Source organism: Orbicella franksi, chromosome 4 (genome assembly GCF_964199315.1).
Source record: "Orbicella franksi chromosome 4, jaOrbFran1.1, whole genome shotgun sequence".
NCBI classification, from domain to species: Eukaryota; Metazoa; Cnidaria; class Anthozoa; order Scleractinia; family Merulinidae; genus Orbicella; species Orbicella franksi.
This window is the reverse complement of record NC_138148.1, coordinates 6412270-6430815: the sequence shown is the minus strand read 5'-3', so window position 1 is coordinate 6430815 and position 18546 is coordinate 6412270. Positions and strand designations below refer to the sequence as shown.

The 18546-nt window shown below is 41.1% G+C and overlaps 1 protein-coding gene and 1 pseudogene across 2 annotated transcripts; both read right to left on the bottom strand.

The window, feature by feature from the left end:
- Positions 1–2059: 2059 nt before the first annotated feature.
- Positions 2060–6505, bottom strand: LOC145484212 (extracellular calcium-sensing receptor-like; annotated as a pseudogene).
- Positions 6506–11819: 5314 nt separating this feature from the next.
- On the bottom strand, positions 11820–15644 carry LOC145484297 (uncharacterized). Of its 2 annotated transcripts, XM_081462940.1 has the most exons (6): positions 14343–15644; positions 13783–13833; positions 13592–13650; positions 13060–13151; positions 12904–12940; positions 11820–12440 (listed from the first exon to the last, which is right to left on the bottom strand). In XM_081462940.1, exons 2-6 carry the CDS (start codon positions 13814–13816, stop codon positions 12267–12269), a joined length of 396 nt encoding a protein of 131 aa, XP_081319066.1. In that variant the 5' UTR covers positions 13817–13833; positions 14343–15644; the 3' UTR covers positions 11820–12266. The 2 variants fall into 2 exon arrangements, with proteins under 2 accessions (XP_081319066.1, XP_081319067.1); XM_081462941.1 differs by lacking the exon at positions 14343–15644 and having other exon boundaries at positions 13783–14142.
- Positions 15645–18546: the final 2902 nt, after the last annotated feature.

Below are 18546 nucleotides of genomic sequence, written 5' to 3'. Positions count from 1 at the left end.
AAATAACAATTCAATAACTACTCCAGTCTATATTTTAAGAAATGACTTGTTTCATAATGGTTCTGCTTTACATCAGGAATCTCGTTTAGAATTAAAAGGAATTTTATTGCGCAAAAACATATACTTCCTAAGGGTGAAATCTTGTAAAGGGTCTCCTTTGTACTCAATGTCCTCACCCTAGTAAAATAGAGGAACAAAACGCAAAAAAAGGGGAGAATTTGGAAATCATTGCATTGCGACATAACCCGCCACAGACATGACAAGAAGACACTGATGGCTTAAAGACTGAAGAGCAAGCAACTACAGCTCACTGGTGAATACAAATCTTCTAAAGCACAATTGTCCTGCTCCCAATGTATGGGTCTCATAGCTCAGTTGGTTAAGATCACAGCAACGTTAAACGCAGAGGCCACGGGTTCAAACCTGCTGACGCTTGAAATCTTTTTGGGAAGCTTAATTTGCAATTGCGTAAATTGCGATTTCAACTGCGATGATCACCCCTTCATTTCACAAATCGTCTCCACGTTATACTAAAATATGCAAAAGATCGAAACACGGTAAAGTCCCTTAATAAGAGCCACGTAGGGTAAAGTCTCCATGCGAGCCAAGTAGCCATAAGGCCAGAGCTTATCCTAATTTATGTAGCATGAAGCGACTAGGAGTATTTCTACTCTTCCCTAGATGGGATGCTAGTCCATCACAAGGTTACCCCCAGCGTTAAGTTCGCCGGTACCCATTTATACACCTGGCTGTCGACAGGCACTGTGAAAGTAACGTGTCTTGTCCAAGAACACAACGTAGTGTCCTCGGCCTGGGCTCGAACCCGGACCGCTCGATCCGGAGACGAGCGCACTAACCATGAGGCCACCGTGCCTCTCCATAACGATGCTTCCAACCAGCTGGCTCGGTCTTTGGGTGTCTCAACACGGTGTGCCTGAGATTCATCGCCATGGGTTGAGAGGTCCTGTGGTGTCGTGTAATTGTTGTTTTCCTCGTCCGAGGGTATGTCAACGAAATGCTCTTCGTCGTCGTCTTCGTAGATTGCAAAGAAAATTTCAAGTTCAGTCTCATAAGCTGCCGACACTTGCAAATGACGAGAAGAGAATCCAATACATGACGCACAGCGGACTATTTTCGATAAAATTCAAAGTGTTTGCAAATTGACATGAAACAATGTTCTTAGCGTTGGGAATTTATTAATCAAAAACTACAAGTAAGGACTTTACGGAGACATAAAATTAGAGTAATCCATACCAATTAATTAAAATCTGATCTTTAAACCACCGCTACAGCGAGGAATTCTTTTCTTTCATTTATTGTAGATTATCGATTATTTGCCAGTTAGGAGGTCCGTATAGTGAAAACTGTGCCGAGGGCAGCATTTTCAAGCCCGAGGTCACAGTTCTTCACAATACGGAACAACCCGATAGCAGGTAAATAACTTGTTTTGTTTTTCTCCTTTCCTTAAACCACTTTTGTAATTGTTGACCTTTTCCACACACACATCGAGCGCGTGAATGTGACCGAGGGTAGAGAGAGGAAATCCGGACTGCGCTAACAAGCAATCAGATAACAGGATTCGTTACCGCGCCCTCTTGGAAAAAAAAAAAACGATATCTCTTTCGTTTGTGCCATTGTTCGGTGATTTATTTCACGTGTACATTTTATTACAAGATTTTCCTGGTGTGTTCTGCAAAGTTCGATTTCCTAGAGACAATTCTTGGAAGTTCAGTAACGTAAAATGGCACAGTAACGTAAAATCAAAAGATTACATACAGACAGACAGACAGACAGACAGACATAAACTTTATTTAAGCTCGAATTTCAGAGTAGCTTGACAAGCTAATATTTCCGAGTAACAAAATATTTGATAACGAAAAATTAAAATAGAAATTGCTATTTACATATTTACAATTGACTTATGTTAACTAATTATAAAATTGTCATTTACATGTTTTATGAATTGGTTTTACTGATGTGCTTTTTGAAGTCTGAGAAGTTACATAACCTTATAAAATTGGGTAGAGAACTCCATTTTTTTGTTGCCAGTGGAGTGGAGAACAAAAGTTGTAGTTTTAGGTTTGGGCATTTCCAGTATATAGTTTCCACGCATGTTGTATGAAGTAGAACGGAACGAGAACATGTTTCTCATATAGGCCGGATAGCTAGTGATATAAATGGTAATGCAGTTACAACTGACTAAATACAATAGGGCACTAAAACTCAAAAATCAAATTGCTAGTTTGCCAAAGTCATCCCGGCAAAAGGTTATTGTAAATTCACAACAACAACAACAACAACGAAAAAAAAAAAACCAGAAAGTTAACGCTTTAAATTACATATCCACGAACACTGAATGATCTCACTCAAAAACAATATATTTGGTTAAAAAAAAAAAACTATCAAAAAGTCGGTAAGCTGTTAATGTCGTCACACACGTGGTGACTATTCCCTGCAACAAGTCGCGGGGACAAGTCCCATCGGGTGAACTAGCCATTTTTGCCGCAAAGTCTAGTCGCAGGGACTAAAATTTGGTCTCTGCGACTGGCCCCACGAATTCAAACCAGTTTGAAATTTTGGGACAAGTCCCCGCGGCTTGTTCCTCAAAACGCTTCGCGTGAACTGTTCGTGAGACAAGTCCCTGCGACCAGTCCCTTCGTGAAAAGTCTTCAGGGGACTACAGTGAAACCTGTATTAAGCAGACACCTTTGGGAACATTACTAGTGTCCGTTTAATACAGGGTGTCCGCTCAAAACAGGTTCTAATATGTTGTGCAAAAATAGTTAACTATTAACTCTTTTGTAACACAGTGTAAGATCAAAGACTAGCATAGTACAATGTCCAGTCGATCAATGCATCAATCTGAAATAATCTACTTAGCTTTAATTGACATCACTGAACAATGTTAAAGAAGTCTCAGCTAAACCTTTAGAGATAAAAAGCCCTTGAAGTGTCCGCTTATTGCAGGTTTTATGCAAAAGAATGGCTTAATATTGGTTTCCGCCTCTGCTTAACGAAGGTGTTCGCTGAATGCAGGTTTACTTTACAGTAAATGTAGGGAGAAAATTTTGGTACTCAAGCTGGTGTCCGCTTGATATGGGGTCCGCTTAATACAGGTTTCACTGTGGTTGCAGGGATTAGTCCCCTCGTGTGTGCCGACCTTTACGGCTTCTACTACAATCCGTTTTTTACCTCGTGTTTTACCGAACAGTCTGAGCTGAAGAATTCTTTAAGATTGAAACTGAGAAAAATAATTTAACCATATCTACCAATAGAGATTTGATCTGAAATATGATTTTATCCAACCGTCGAAGAAGCACCCGAAGGATTGACGATTACAATTGTCCAATCAAAAATGGCAAGGAACTCCGAACTTATCACGACAGCTTGCCGACTTGTATCGTTACTAAGCAACCCCCTTGCTGGAACCAAGGGTTCAAACAACTACATCGTAAGTAGGACAGGTTCTTTTAGGTTGAAGTTCTGGATAATGTTCTCTTTATTTTTCTTTCTACAGTTCTTTTGGCTCAGTTTCATTTCTCTCACTGCTTGCACTCGCTGTGGGTATATTTCCGCTCAGGTTTGTCAACCCAGCGTTCTGACAGACGTAAGCTGTTATCTGCGACCCTATCACCTCTTTGGAGTTTCTCTCTGGGTGGAACAGAATGTTGAATACTTTAGGCGCAAACATACACCCGAGCAAGCCAAACGAGTCCACTAGAGTAGTGGTACAGGCGATAACCGAGACGTACCAGCCCTCCTGCACTGAGAACTCCACTGAATAATAACATAATGCTCACAACAGAATGATGTACAGAGAGAACGCGATGAACCGAGCCTCGTTGAAGTTATCTGGCAGTTTCCGGACTTTGAAGGCGTAAAACGACGAAAGCAGCGAAAGCAGCAGAACGTATGAGCAAACCATAAAATACAGTGCTTTTCCGACTGAAGATCCATAGGGTGTACAGGTGTAGAAGATGTACTGAGTTGGTTGGATTTTTTCATTTCGAAAGGGTGGGTCTGAAGCGAACCAGGCGATCAGTAACACAACATCCACGCTGTTGACGAGAGCAACTAAGGCCACTTGATACTTGGCTTTTGAAATGTAACTTTGCGAGGCCATTCTGGAGACGTCGAATTGAAACAAGACGAATATACGCACGGATTTTAACCACAGAATTGACACGAACGTAGAGTAAATGATATACCGGGAAAACTGTGCAACGCGACAAATAAAATCAGTCGGTTCTGCCAAGCTCAACAGTGCTAGAGTGAAACTGAGGAAGATCGTGAGCAGAAGGACGAAACTCAGCTGCCTGTTTGAAGCTTTCACAATGGCCGTCTCGCGGTACTTCAGAAATACCAGTAACGCGGCAGTGGTCAGGCAATATCCTACAACTGTCACACAAGACAGCAACACACCAGCCGTGTCCTCTAAACGTAAGTTCTTCACCGGTAGGCTGACACATTTCGTTTTGGCATCGTTCGATTTCTGTTTAGGAGGACACGCAGTGCAGTTGGTAGACCCAGGTTCCTTGCTGACTGTGTCCCCCGGGCACTTGACGCATTTCCAACAACAAGGCGCAATTACTTCCTGCCGAGTTCCGGGGAGACAAACCTCACTACAAACTGAAGCCGGAACTTCTGTATAAACACTGCCGTTTGCCCACTTGATCGCGGAATCGTTTAATCGCAACCTTTGCTGTTCCTTGCTGTTCCAAGATCCCACTATAAACTTGTTTTTCTCGCCCGCTCCGTGCACTTGGATGTTCACTATCTCGAACGACGATTCTTTTGGATCTCCGTGATCGTCAAATTCCACAACACCAGTGAGACCTCTAAAGCTGACATTTTTCAAGAATGGCAAAAGGTCGACCCCTCCAGTCTTAAGTGGTTTTGTTAGTGCGCACTCTCCCCCTTGAAGTTTTTCTTCTGAGTCACGGCACCTGATGCTCCTGTCCAAAGCGTAGGCGGCTGCATAGAGGGCGTCTATGAGGTAGACAAGATAAGGATCGAACAGTTCCTTAGCCATGCTGCGTGACAACGGAACATCGAAACATTTCGGGTCTGTTTCATAGACACTTTGAACGGAGCAATTCCTAAATTGTTTCCAGTACTCAGCCCACCACGGATTCTTACCGAAACGAGTTTTATTCGGGGTTAGAGAAGCTAAGTGTTTTTCAAACCTTTCGTTCCTGCGATTGTGCGGTTGAACACCGAGGGCACCATCAAGAAGACTAAAGTAGGGGCCAAGTAGGTCGCTTCGCTCTGTGCTCGTTGCGTCGCCCAGAATCCAAGTTCGCTGCGATAGCTTTTGTCTGAGAGCTTCTGCAAAGAACTGTTTAGCATATCCGCCGAAGATCCACACGACGACCACTTTGACATTGCTCTGCTGTTTAATCCGAGAGACAATCTGTGTTATGCTCTGGGCTGCCCGAAGCCGTGGAATAAACTCGGAGAAAGCGATGCAGAAGGTTTTCCGCCTGTAGGATTCATTCTGTATCGCCGACACACCAAACCGTCCGTAGGAGTCATCCAGAGCTACGGTGCCAACATAGGTCCACTTGAAGTGCTCGAACAGATCCGCTTGCACCCGGGCTTGTTGGCCATCAGGAGGTACCGTTCTCAGAAAGTATCGAAATTGGGCTGAGCTTAGCTCATCGCTCGTAGCAGAGAAACTTATAATGGGAATCTTCGCCACGCTTAGAAGGCTTCCAATCTGGACGGCACTGGCTGAGTCGTAAGGTCCAATGATCAGTTTAACGGGGCTGGAATTCTTGCTCGAGCAACAGCAGGGAGTTGTTTCGTTATCAACGCGGAAATTGTTGCTTGAGCACCAATGATACAAATCTTTGTCTCGCACAAACTCGTAAGTCTCTTTGACGGCGATAGAGATGGTTTCGCAGTAGTCGCGGATATCAAAGCCGAGTGTAATGTTAGGAAGGAGGGACGCATCGTTGTTGATTTGCTCGATCACGAAGATCATAGCTTCCGTGTAACCCAGACCGACGGCAAAAAAATCTCCGCATCTATCGTGAGCGTCCTTGTGGTGCAACACATTCAGTCCACCGAGAATGATGTCTCCTGACTGAAAAGCCTTCTTGAATCCTCCAAGGGAACTGACTTGTTGAATACAAAGACACCAAACAACAAGTCTTGCAAACATCGTGAGGCGAGAAACGACCGGTCGCGGATCAAGCAATTTGAAACTTTATACGCATGGCTGGGTATTTGTACCTCGTCTCGTGTCACCACAGGCGGCCCAGACGTTGAATACGATTAATACGTGACATTATGCTGTTGGCGATTGCGTTACAATTTTAGCCGTCTATAAGACAATGTACGAGAATGCTTCGAAAATTACTCTAAATGCTACGTGTAGAAAATAATTTGAATAAAATGGCTTACCTTATGTTTGCATTGCGTTATTTTGATGTCTCTAGGCTCCTGGAGGTGGTTTTGATTTAGGCGAGTTTTACTTTCTGGCGGTTTGCTTCTCTTTAGGGGGAATTAAACCGCATAAGTGCGGATTAGAATTAGAAATTCATGTAGAAATTCTATTAGAAATTCATCTTGAAAACCTTCGCATCACTTTTTTAGCGAGCCACTTGCACTAATCTTTTAAACTGAACGCGAGATCACACTACTTTTAATCATTCCAGTTCCCCTAGTTTAGATTGTCAATTCTTCTTACTGACAGCCATCACTTCAGTTCTGAGAATTTGGAGCGACGTCACGACAATATCACTTTCAAATAACTGATGATTATCTTTATTCTCGTCACCTGTGTACTTGATAATGTGATGGTATTTTAATGAGAAAATGTAGTTTGATCGCTACTGCAAGCGAAAGGTTAAACACAAGACTGAGCGCAATTTCCTATTAATGCCAATGACTATATATGCGACGCAAAAGAGATCGATTTAAAAAAACGAACACAAACGCCTGGGTGTACGGGCGTTAGCATATCGCTTAAAGCACACTTTTTTGAGGTTGGAAAAAAGAAAATCACACGGGAACAAATTAGTAACCTTCACTTTTGTTAGAAATGTAAAAAGATACAAATAAGACGAACAAAAAACTTTGCTGGCCAGCTTTTGTTCAAGGGTAGAAGAAACCCGCTAAACGAGTACAAAATTGAAAATCTTCCAGGTCTGATTAAAGCGGTCCTGCGAAAGGAAATTATTAAAACAGAGCTAGTCTGATTGCTTTTACTTACCTCCGGCTGCTGTGTCAGACTCTTGATTCCTGGTTTCACCTTTGTCTGTTATTAACACTGATCAAAAAATAAATAATAAAAAAACACTTAAGATAAGAGGAAAAAAAAACAAGACCTGCAAATTAAAAGAGCAGTAGAGCTAGAGGAGCACATGAACTTGTAACAGGAAGCTACAAATTGTGGGGAAACTTTTTCAGTTTGTACATGTAGTCTAGTTAAGAAGACTTTACATGTACTTCCCCCGCCCAAAATAAAATTCCCTCCCCACTCCTCTTACCCCACCGGGAAACTTACGCCTTCTGAGAAAAGTTAAAATATGCCATCCACGAAAACTAAACAGAGACGTTAAACAGGATAAGAAAATGCCTGGACATTCTCTGAGTTGAAACTCAGATCATTTCGCTGATATATTACCTCGGAGATCATAAATAGTGTACCACAGATGAACGCAGGTTGTTGAAAACTGCAACCTTGTAAGATGCGTTTAACAAACGCCTAAAAACAACAAACATATGCACTTGTAAACAAAGAAATAAAAGAAGCCAAAAATGACTAAGAGAAAAACGTTTCAAATTGTATTGAAAATTAGTATAAATCTACTAGCGTTCTTTCACGAATGCCGCTCTCTTATTCGCCTCGCTACTCACTATCTATTCTGTTGTACATAGTGAGTAGCGTGGCAGTGTGTGCTTGTCAACAAAATGACGGCTGCTTCTTTGCGTTTTCGAAGTGTCTAATAAGAGAATTTAGATAAAGTTTTGAACGCCTAGTAGATTTATACTAAAACAATTAGATTATTCGGTCTGGATTTTTATGAGTGATAGTTGACTCGAGCTGCGCCCTCGTCAACTATCACGCGATAGAAATCTCGAGCTCATAATCTAATTGTTAACTAGAGAGTACTTTCTGAAAGGAATTCTTAGTCGCAATAATGCAAGCAAGGGGTTTTAAAGTTCACCTAAATAGCAATCCATTTTTGTCTGTCTTGGAATCGTTCATCATTTTCACTTCTTCAAAATCACACCATTAGTGTCGAGTTTCCTACCGCCTGACGAAGCAAACTACCTGTACAGTTAAAATGTAGAGGCAAACTACTAAAGATACAATAGGATTATTGCTCACGATGAAGAGAAGGGTCACTTTTTAAAGACTTGTATAAAATGTTCAGGAAAACAGCCTCGCGGTTTTCTTTCGCGTCACGCACGACGGACGAAGTGAAAGAGGGACTACTCGTAGTCAAGCCACTTGGTGTTGTCCGCTTCCATTAGGGACTTTAAGCAGCGAGAACGCGGACGGCGACGGGGACGTCGAAACCTGTGAGAAGGCTGGGGAGAGAACGCCGTTGTGGCGGGAATTCACAAACATTAAACAGCACCGTCGGAAACCGCGGTTTCCGCACTGAAAGCTTATTGACATTATCGATATTCGTCCTCTGTTTATCAGGATGAACTAGGATCACTTTATTGAAAGAAGTTCGCAATCAACTCTTCATAATCCACGATGAAGGTGTGTTAAACGATCACGAACTTCTACTCTTGTACGATTTAAACCGGTCGAATGATCTCGACCAACCTTATGATTCCTTTCCTGATTTTAACTTCGATGGTTTGAAGACGACGAGTGCCGGTCTGAATTTCGCTTCCACAAACGCAACTTGCCCCTTCTCGCTGAGTTGTACAATGAAGTAAACGAACTTGTTATCAGCAGATGTTTAATCAGACTGGCGCGACAAAACAGTGTGCTTACTGATAAAGATCTAAGTAAACCACTGATCTTACGACTGAAAATGGAAACAGCTACGCAAGTTTTAATGGTGTCTACCCTTTTAAATGTGTTAGAATTTCACCATCATGAGCCATTTGACATTTGAGTACTCCTCGAAAGGAAAAATTTCGATTGAAATTCATGTAAGTTGTCTATATTTACATTAGCTTTCAAAAAGATATTTCACGGTACTCACATGTTCGCCGACTGGCTTGAGTTCGCTTCAGATTTCCCGACGTTTCTTTAAAATGAAATATCTCACATAACAAGAGAAAACAAGCATTAAAGTTCCTCGAAATTACTAACACGGGTTATTTAGCGTTGACACAGCAGAGGAAACGAAAGCGAAAACTCACGTTTTCAGACAACGCGAAATGAGCTTCACTCACGTCGGGCCCGAACGCAGAACGTCAACTTGTTTCCCGCCAGTCATGCGCAGTGGACCTTTTGGCTTTTCCCTGATCTTATGGCGTTCCCGTGGCCGTCCGCGTTGTCTTTGCTTAAAGTCCCTATTATTTGCCACGAAACTCTTTTGTCAACTTGCTGAGAGACGCGCTGTTTGACGACTCAAGTGTATGAGACAACAGTCAAAAATAGTCTAGAGTCGAGAAATAAAATGAAAACAAAAAAGTTCGCAAACGGCAGCAGGTACAGGAAATGTTACACAAGTTGAAACACCCCTGGATCAGAAAAAAAAAAAAAACTTATTCAAGTGCATTTTGGAGTCTACTTTCTTACACATGCATTGATATTCAACTTCAACTTTATTACTTCCATCACTTTTATATTCAACATATAATAAATATTCTTACAAACAGGCTTTAAAATCAAAGTGATGACGAGTCTATAAACAAACAGAAATGCCTGAAGTAAGCGACCCCCTTCAGCGGTCATGACTTAACTTTAAGTTAAATGCTTGCCTTACAGAACGATAATGATAGATACTTCTCAAACTCATTAATAATTCATTATTTAAAACAAAAAAGAACACAACCGTAAAGGAGGCTCAGATACCCGGTCTTAATTAATATAGATTTTGACCGCGATTTTACTTCCCCGTTTACTCCTTAGTTTTTGCTGTTTCGATTAAGAAGATACATCAAACACTCGAGACAGACGGTGTTTCATCGGATATCCAAACACCTCGAATTTCGTCTAAAATACTCCGCTGCGCGTCGTATTTTCAACTCTCTTCTCAGTGTTTGGATATCCCGATGAAATACTGTCTCTCGTGTTTGATATAATACATAATTGTAAAAGCAATATAGAATGAAAAAAAGGCCTATTGGAGAGTTATTTTCCGCTACTGTCATTGCCCTGCTTTGATATAATTTTTTTCTTCTTACATTTTAAAAAAATGAATATATATAGTTTATTTTTTAACCCAACATAAGATTTGCATGATGGTGTGATTTGATGATAACTACCAGAACACTAGTAATACTTCACTTTCTCTGTTTCTAATGTTCATCGTTATTAAAACCGCGCTGGGGCTTCAAAATTTAAATAATAAAGAAAAAACGAGTTAGTTAAATGGCCTTGCTCTCCATGAGTTCTCGTAGCTCAGTGGATAGAGCGCCCGCGCGGTGTTCGGGAGGTCATGGGTTCGATTCCTGTCGGGCACTCAGACTTTTTCTTGGTCCCACGCTCGTTTCCTGTTGATCAGCTCACTTTTCACAAAAAACGAGGAGTAGTCAAATGACGCTATCGTGCAAATCTGCTATTAACCAAACATCTCTTGTCCATTCTTGCCCATCTTCATCCCCTCGCGTACAAGCGAACAACAATAGTTCAAGTAAAGGAAAAGTCATTGTAGACAGCTATCAAGATTATTTCACCCGTACACTAATTCATTGTTTTTTTTTTTGTGCTTGTTCATTCTCCTTTCTATAGTGGATGAAGACGAAAAAGATACAGAAATCAGGATTGTCAAAAGAGTAGAGGACTACTACCCTGAAAAAAAAATTCACTGCCAGGTACAATAATAAAAGAGTTTTGGTGTTTATTAAATACGAAGTGCTTCAAATCATAACACAGTGCGCCATAGTTAATAGAGGGGAATGATTATTAAAACCAACAAGTTCTTTGTTATATGTTTTTGTTCTCTTTTTTGGCCTTGACCGTGCACAAAACAGTGACAAAAACACAATAGTTGTTTACCTCTGACTGAGAATTAACTAACAGCAACGTTTTGGTTGCGTAATTCATGCATGGTGTAAGAGTGGAAAACAAAAGATTGTGCACGGTCGTGGACCTTCCAACATAAATCTTGGCGTCTTTGTTTGCTCCTTTGATGTTTGCCGGGTTTCATAACCATTCCCCTCTATTACTATGAGTGCACTAAATGCCTCTGACTGGCCTTCCAGAGAACGATTGATGATCAACGAATACTTCACGCTGCTCGCCTCTCTAGAGTACAACATGCAGGAGATGTACAGAGGACAGAAACTGGCCAACGATCGTGTGGACATTACAGTCACGGTAACAAATGACACTCTGCTCTACTTAATTAAGGAAAAAAAACTAGAGAGGAAGCATTTTCTGTGTTTTTTATCAAGTAATAGAAACACGAGTGGAGTATAAAGAAGGAAAATGCGCAAGACGAGCTTCTGGCGGCTGTTCCTTCAGCATTTCTATAAGTTTTCTTGCGAGTTTTCTATGAATTTTCAACCAAGTGTTCTATCGAGGTTTATTCCGAGTTTTCTACCGAGATTCCTGAACTTTTTTTCCGAGCGGTAATCAGCTACAAGCCAGCCAGTACGAGCTCATATATAGTACAAGAGTAAAATGCACAGTCATACAAAAGACTGGGATATTTTTTGTGTCCGATAGATACCAGATGTGCCAGAGGAGCTGATATGATACACCGAGAATCAAGAAGTACCACAAGACCTTCAAATGTTTAGCCAAACAGTAGTCTAGCACTTGATTTCACAGAAGAGATTAACCAATTTTGGTTATTTGCTGATGTTCCAATTAGTTGGAGTCAAATCTTTGCCATTTGCTAGTTGTATTTGCAAGGCCGTTTTTCACATTGAGTTTCTGACGCCAAAAAGGTTATTAAATAACATCAAACATCAGAGTTCAACATAGATATTCTAGCTATCAAACATCATTCTTAGGTTGTAATATTCCATTTATAACTGTCGGTTTCCACCGTGAAAGGACTCATTTCCGATATTTAATAAATTATACTTCAAGTGTCATTTTAACATCGCCTATCTTTGTCCTTTCACACCTCTCCCTCGCGATTTGGATTTGTTTCTCGGGTTAGACTTGGTTTTTATACCAGGTCCTTTCTTTCCACCTCTCCCCGACCCCAGTCTCCTCTCTGTTTTCTCCAGTTTCTTCCTGCCTTTTTCTCTTCCCATTTTAGTTGGTTGTCGCTGGCGCCCTCTCTCTTGACGTCAGAGCTTCCACCACGTGACGCCTTGGAATTTTCCAGCAGATGAGCGAACTGGTAATTTCAAAACAAGCAAGATTAAAAGAGAGCAATTAAAAAGACAACTAAATCTATCAAGTTTTTGTTTTTCTAGGTGTTCATCCTTCAATGGTTTTTTGTATTTGCTCCTACATTTTGCTTTTCAAGCAGAGCAAGACACGCTGTGATTGCGACGCGGAAAGGTAGGAAGATGCGTTACCAGGACGCCGGCACATTGGTCACTGAGATCAAGTCATAGTGTTACTTCACTACGAGAAACGATTGTTACCGAAGCAATAATTCTTTTAATTGAAAGCAGCATTTGTTCCCGAAACACAAACTTTTCTTTCGCATGTGGATTAGGGTATTTGAAAGTAAGAAACGGTATTTTTTGTTTAGTCATGGCTGCATAAAACTTAGGAAATTTGATTGTCACGACACGCAATGGGGAAGCCAGCATACATAAGGTAAAAAGTATAATGTAAGAAAAATATTGTACCTCTTCAGCCGATGCAAACATCGATGACACATCACTTCTGAAGAAAACCAAGAAGAGAAACAAAGATATGTTACAGAAATAAACGATTTGAATCACAAAATGGCAAAACAAACAAACAAACAAACAAACAAACAAACGAGATGAAATATATTTTACTCTTCCACTTGTCCTTTTTTGGATTTCTTTTTCGTTCTCTGGCTTTCTTCGTCGTCGGAAAATTCATCAGAGCTCAAGTTTTCGAGCAAAGCCTGGAAAATACAGCAATAAAAGCAAGAATTGGACTAAAAATAATAGTCCAAGAGCGCTGTTAACAAGCTGCTCTTGTGACGCGTCACGTCACACACATCTCTAGAGTCGCCTCACTCCTGACAAGTCTGACAAGACTGCAAGCAAGGCTTTGAATAGCTCGCGTAGCAAGCGTTCCCGTACGATTTCTCGCAAGCTGGCTGCGTGAATATTTGGGACGAGATCAACTAATCGACGGAGAGGCGGATTCGGTCGCCCCATTACCCCTGACTCCGTCGATATTTTGCTCTCGCTCCAACTTTCAGATCGAACACTTGCTTCACTGGTTTCGGCCTTCAAACGAACTTAACAACTGCAATCGGTGAACAGTAGCATCAACAGTTTATTTCCACAAATAACAAAGGCAAAGATCGCAGCAGCCCGCGGGATGTTACACGCATACCTTTTCGTAATCTTTTTCTGTCGGTTTTCTTTTTTTGCCTTGTGAAGTGACTGGTTCCTCTGAAAACGAGACAACGATGGTGGGATATATTTACAGTGGAAAATCATTAATCTTGCTTCGACAATAAATCAGTAATAATCACAAGTAAATAATAAGTAAAATTTGATACTTGCTAAAAGAAAATTACAAACCCGTTTCTTCTTCGTCGTTGGATGAAAGATCCATGGCTTCGTAATCAAACTCTGGCAAGAGTAGTAATACAAAAAAGTAAATACAAAGATACAAAGTAAAGACTAAGAACTAGGCACGAGGGAAGGAATCAAGGCCTAAAAAGTATGGTATTTGACTTTTATAGATAGCACCCATTCAAGAAAACACGAGCTCGACTTGCCTAATTCTCGCCGTCAATATGTTCTTACAGAGCCGATCATATTGCCATTCTGCCCATAGTCTAATGCCCCATTCAAACTAACTAAACTGGTTTAACTAAATCAGGTTTAGGTTTTTCCAATTTATTGATTAGTCATTATGCTTTGCAGTCATTTTGAGAAGACAAATTTCAAACTACCTTGCTAACATTTTAATCACACAAGTTTTCCCTTGTGGGGTATGCACAACTACTTTTTAACCTTGTTTAGTTAAACCACTTTTAAACATGTTTAACATGTCGGTGTGAACGGGATAAAAGTAATACTAACTAAAATTTGATTTATAACTTAGTGTTTATAACCGGCACACAATCACTTCGTACCCTCTTCCGACCAATTTTGCCCTTTTTCCGCTATGTCTTCTCTTCGCTGTCAGTCTCGTCCGCGCTCTGTTTTTCGATCGTCATCGCCTTCATCCTCTTCATCACTAGCTGTGTGTTTGTTTTTACTTGTACCACGCTCTTTAGAGCTCTTTAACCCACTGGGAAGCAAACAGAAAAATGTATCACCGATGACTCTACTTTTCCTACTACCCAGTCCCAGCTAAGAATCGACCGAGCCAGAGTTTTTGGCGGGAGATTTGTAAGCTTTGTGACGTAACAGCTGACGTAATTAGTTTTGATTGGACAATAAGAATGGGAAACCATTTGAATTCTTGCCTAGGGTTCCCTCTAAACAACAGATATCAGAATTTCCTACCTAGCGAAGTTGAACCCCACGCTGGATCGCTCTTCTTGGATGTTGTCTGTCACAAGAGCAGATCAACTGAAGTCAAAACACAGAAGTCTTGTAAAGACAATGGCATAATCCTGGAGTCTAGTGACAAAAACAAAATCGTACCAAAATTCGAAGCCATTTCTGACGTTTCATCGACAGAATCGTTAATTTTCTTCTTCCGTTTATTTTCTTTTTCTGCTTTCTGTTTGAAATACCTGAGAGTTAAATTGATAATAAGTATGAAGAACGAGAAACGAGGAACCTTGACTGGGTACCAAGGTCCGTATTATAGGCAAAAAACACCTTTCTTGCCGCTCTCAACTTTTCCCGGATATTAGTTCCCAGGGTTCCCCGTCTTCCTCTCTCGTAGGAGAAAGAACGAGGACTCGCGTGAGTAATAATGTCTCCCAAGTAGAGGAATGACCTGATGGAGCAAAGTGGCTTGTAGGTTATGAACTTGACAGGAAAATATAAGTCTTTTATGATGAAATAGCCCGGGTAGCCCCACCCCTGCTTGGTCGAATTTTTGCTCTCGCTCCAATTTACGCGCGGCCAGAATGCGGAAAAGCTCTTCGTACGGGAACGCTTGCTATGCAGGCAAATAATGAAAAAGAACAACAACAACAACAACAATAACAAAACAAAAAGAACTCACAATTGGTAGAGAAAGAATTTAACATGAAGATACAGCAAAGGAATATCCATGAGCTGTAAGCTGATTAAGTTAGCTTTTCAGTTTCATCCGTTCACCCAAGAACGATCAAAGTCTACTTTCTCCTTACAGTTCCAACGTAATATATCAAGCAGACAAGTGGCGAGAGTTGAGCAAGACATTAAATAGAGGATACTTTCTTGTTGTACTAACAAATGTCTCTACGGATTATTAGTTCTTTTCTATTAATACTACTGAAAGAACAGTTCATTTTCTCGAATGTCTTCTTCCTTCTTCAACAGCAATGCTTTAGTATTCACTGCAAAGTGAATGAACAAAGTCAACTAATTTCATGGCATAAAAGCCATAATTTTTAGCGTACTTCATGAGATGATTGAGACAGCAGTTTTAATAGGACTTGTTGCTAAGTAACAAAAGGATACGTCATGATGACGTAATATTCTGACAATTCGAGCCTCATTGCTTTTTAACTCAGTTTCAAGATGAGGCTAGGCGTAAGGACTTCATACGAAAATAAGCCTTACTCACATGTTTAAACTCATGTTCTTATGAAAGACATAATTTGGAAACAGTGTCAACACCGAATTTGATAATGATATCTTAAATTGAAAAAATTTAGACGGTCAACGATCAGATAGAAAATGAGTACTTTCCCGCCTTTTTTCGATCTCACCAGGCTCCTCGGCCAGCCTCCTTGATGACGTTTTCGGCTGCGTAAGTGAACCTCCATGATCTAAGGAAGCAGAAACAAGTTATGCGAGTAAAAACAAGATAATCTGAAAAATCTGGTTTGACATTGTACCAACAACCAAAAGTTTAGTAGCTATGTAGCGGCAGTCACCTCGCTCCAAGTTCCTCTTCGAATTTTTATACACAAATCTGTCCAGAAACCTGCAAAGACGCATTTAATATTCACACGTCAGAAACTCGGTACTGATAAACAATCCGAACAAAGAATGAAACAGTGTCTTGTGTCTATCTTATCCAACGGCTTCAGAGCGTTTCCTCTCACGTAGCCCAGCAGCCGTGCACGTTTTTTTGTTTTGGAACAACTCTCAGGCTCCGTCCACACTACGCCGGAGGAATTTGAAAACGGAGCATTATTTCTACGGTTGGGCCTACCGTCCACACTAATCCGTCACGAAAAAGGAGCTTTTCAAAACGCTGTTCAAACCGGAGGAATTTGAAAACGGAGCATTATTTCTACGGTTAGGCCTACCGTCCACACTAATCCGTCACGAAAACGGAGCTTTTCAAAACGCTGTTCAAACCGGAGGAATTTGAAAACGGAGCTTTATTTCTACGGTTAGGCCTACCGTCCACACTAATCCGTCACGAAAAAGGAGCTTTTCAAAACGCTGTTCAAACCGGAGGAATTTGAAAACGGAGCATTATTTCTACGGTTAGGCCTACCGTCCACACTAATCCGTCACGAAAAAGGAGCTTTTCAAAACGCTGTTCAAACCGGAGGAATTTGAAAACGGAGCTTTATTTCTACGGTTAGGCCTACCGTCCACACTAATCCGTCGCGAAAACAGAGCTTTTCAAAACGCTGTTCAAACCGGAGGAATTTGAAAACGGAGCTTTATTTCTACGGTTAGGCCTACCGTCCACACTAATCCGTCACGAAAGTGGAGCTTTAAGAAAACGCTCTTCAGACCGGAGGAATTTGAAAACGCCGGCTTGCGTTTCAGTGTGGGCAGAAAACATTTTGAAAACGAAGCTTTTCGAAAACGACGACGTCACGATAATCATGGGATTTCCCCGACTGAGTTTTCGTCAAACACAAATCCAAAATGACTGCTTGTCATTGTTGGTTTTTAAATTCCCCCGGCGTAGGGTCGACGGAAAACATTTGACGCGTTTTCAGAGTGAAACCCTCGTTTTCAAATTCCCCCAGCGTAGTGTGGACGGAAAACATTTGATGCGTTTTCAGAGTAAAACCTTCGTTTTCAAATTCCCCCAGCGTAGTGTGCACGGAAAACATTTGACGCGTTTTCAAACTGAAACCTTCGCTTTCAAATTCCCCCGGCGTAGTGTGGACGAGGCCTAAAATGGTTGCCGCCGTTGCATTGTTTTGGGACAACTCTTAAACATTCTTTACGAGAGAAAACCTGATATAAACGTCTTCCAACATATTATGTGCTCTGTCTTGACGAAGTTGGACATAGAAGATTGCAAAAAAACATTGTTATGATATATGACTTTCCCTTTCAATAACAATTACAAGTTAAATAACAATTCAATAACTACTCCAGTCTATATTTTAAGAAATGACTTGTTGCATAATTGTTCTGCTTTACATCAGGAATCTCGTTTAGAATTAAAGGAATTTTATTGCGCAAAAACGTATACTTAATAAGGGTGAAATCTTGCAAAGGGTCTCCTTTGTACTCAATGTCCTCGCCCTAGTAAAATAGAGGAACAAAAGAGAAAAAAAAAGAGAATTTGGAAATCATTGCTTTGCGACATAACCCGCCACAGACATGACAAGAAGACACTGATGGTTTAAAGACTGAAGAGCAAGCAACTACAGTTCACTGGTGAATACAAATCTTCTAAAGCACAATTGTCCTGCTCCCAATGTATGGGTCTCATAGCTCAGTTGGTTAAGATCACAGCAACGTTAAACGCAGAGGCCACGGGTTCAAACCTGCTGACGCTTGAAATCTTTTTGGGAAGCTTAATTTGCAATTGCGTAAATTGCGATTTCAACTGCGATGATCACCCCTTCATTTCACAAATCGTCTCCACGTTATACTAGAATATGCAAAAGATCGAAACACGGTAAAGTCCCCTAATAAGAGCCACATAGGGTAAAGTCTGCATACGAGCCAAGTAGCCATAAGGTCAGAGCTTATTCTAATTTATGTAGCATGAAGCGACTAGGAGTATTTCTTCTCTTCCCTGGATGGGATGCTAGTCCATCGCAAGGTTACCCCCAGCGTTAAGTTCGCCGGTACCCATTTATACACCTGGGTGTAGACAGGCACTGTGAAAGTAACGTGTCTTATCCAAGAACACAACGTAGTGTCCTCGGCCTGGGCTCGAACCCGGACCGCTCGATCCGGAGACGAGCGCACTAACCATGAGGCCACCGTGCCTCTCCATAACGACGCTTCCAACCAGCTGGCTCA

Coding starts and splice junctions, on each gene's coding strand:
- LOC145484297 (XM_081462940.1), bottom strand. CDS start 13,816: ATGGATCTTTCATCCAACGACGAAGAAGAAACGG. Junction 13,152..13,591: donor CAGAAAAAGATTACGAAAAG/GTATGCGTGTAA, acceptor TGTATTTTCCAG/GCTTTGCTCGAAAACTTGAG. Junction 12,441..12,903: donor TGTTTGCATCGGCTGAAGAG/GTACAATATTTT, acceptor TGAAATTACCAG/TTCGCTCATCTGCTGGAAAA.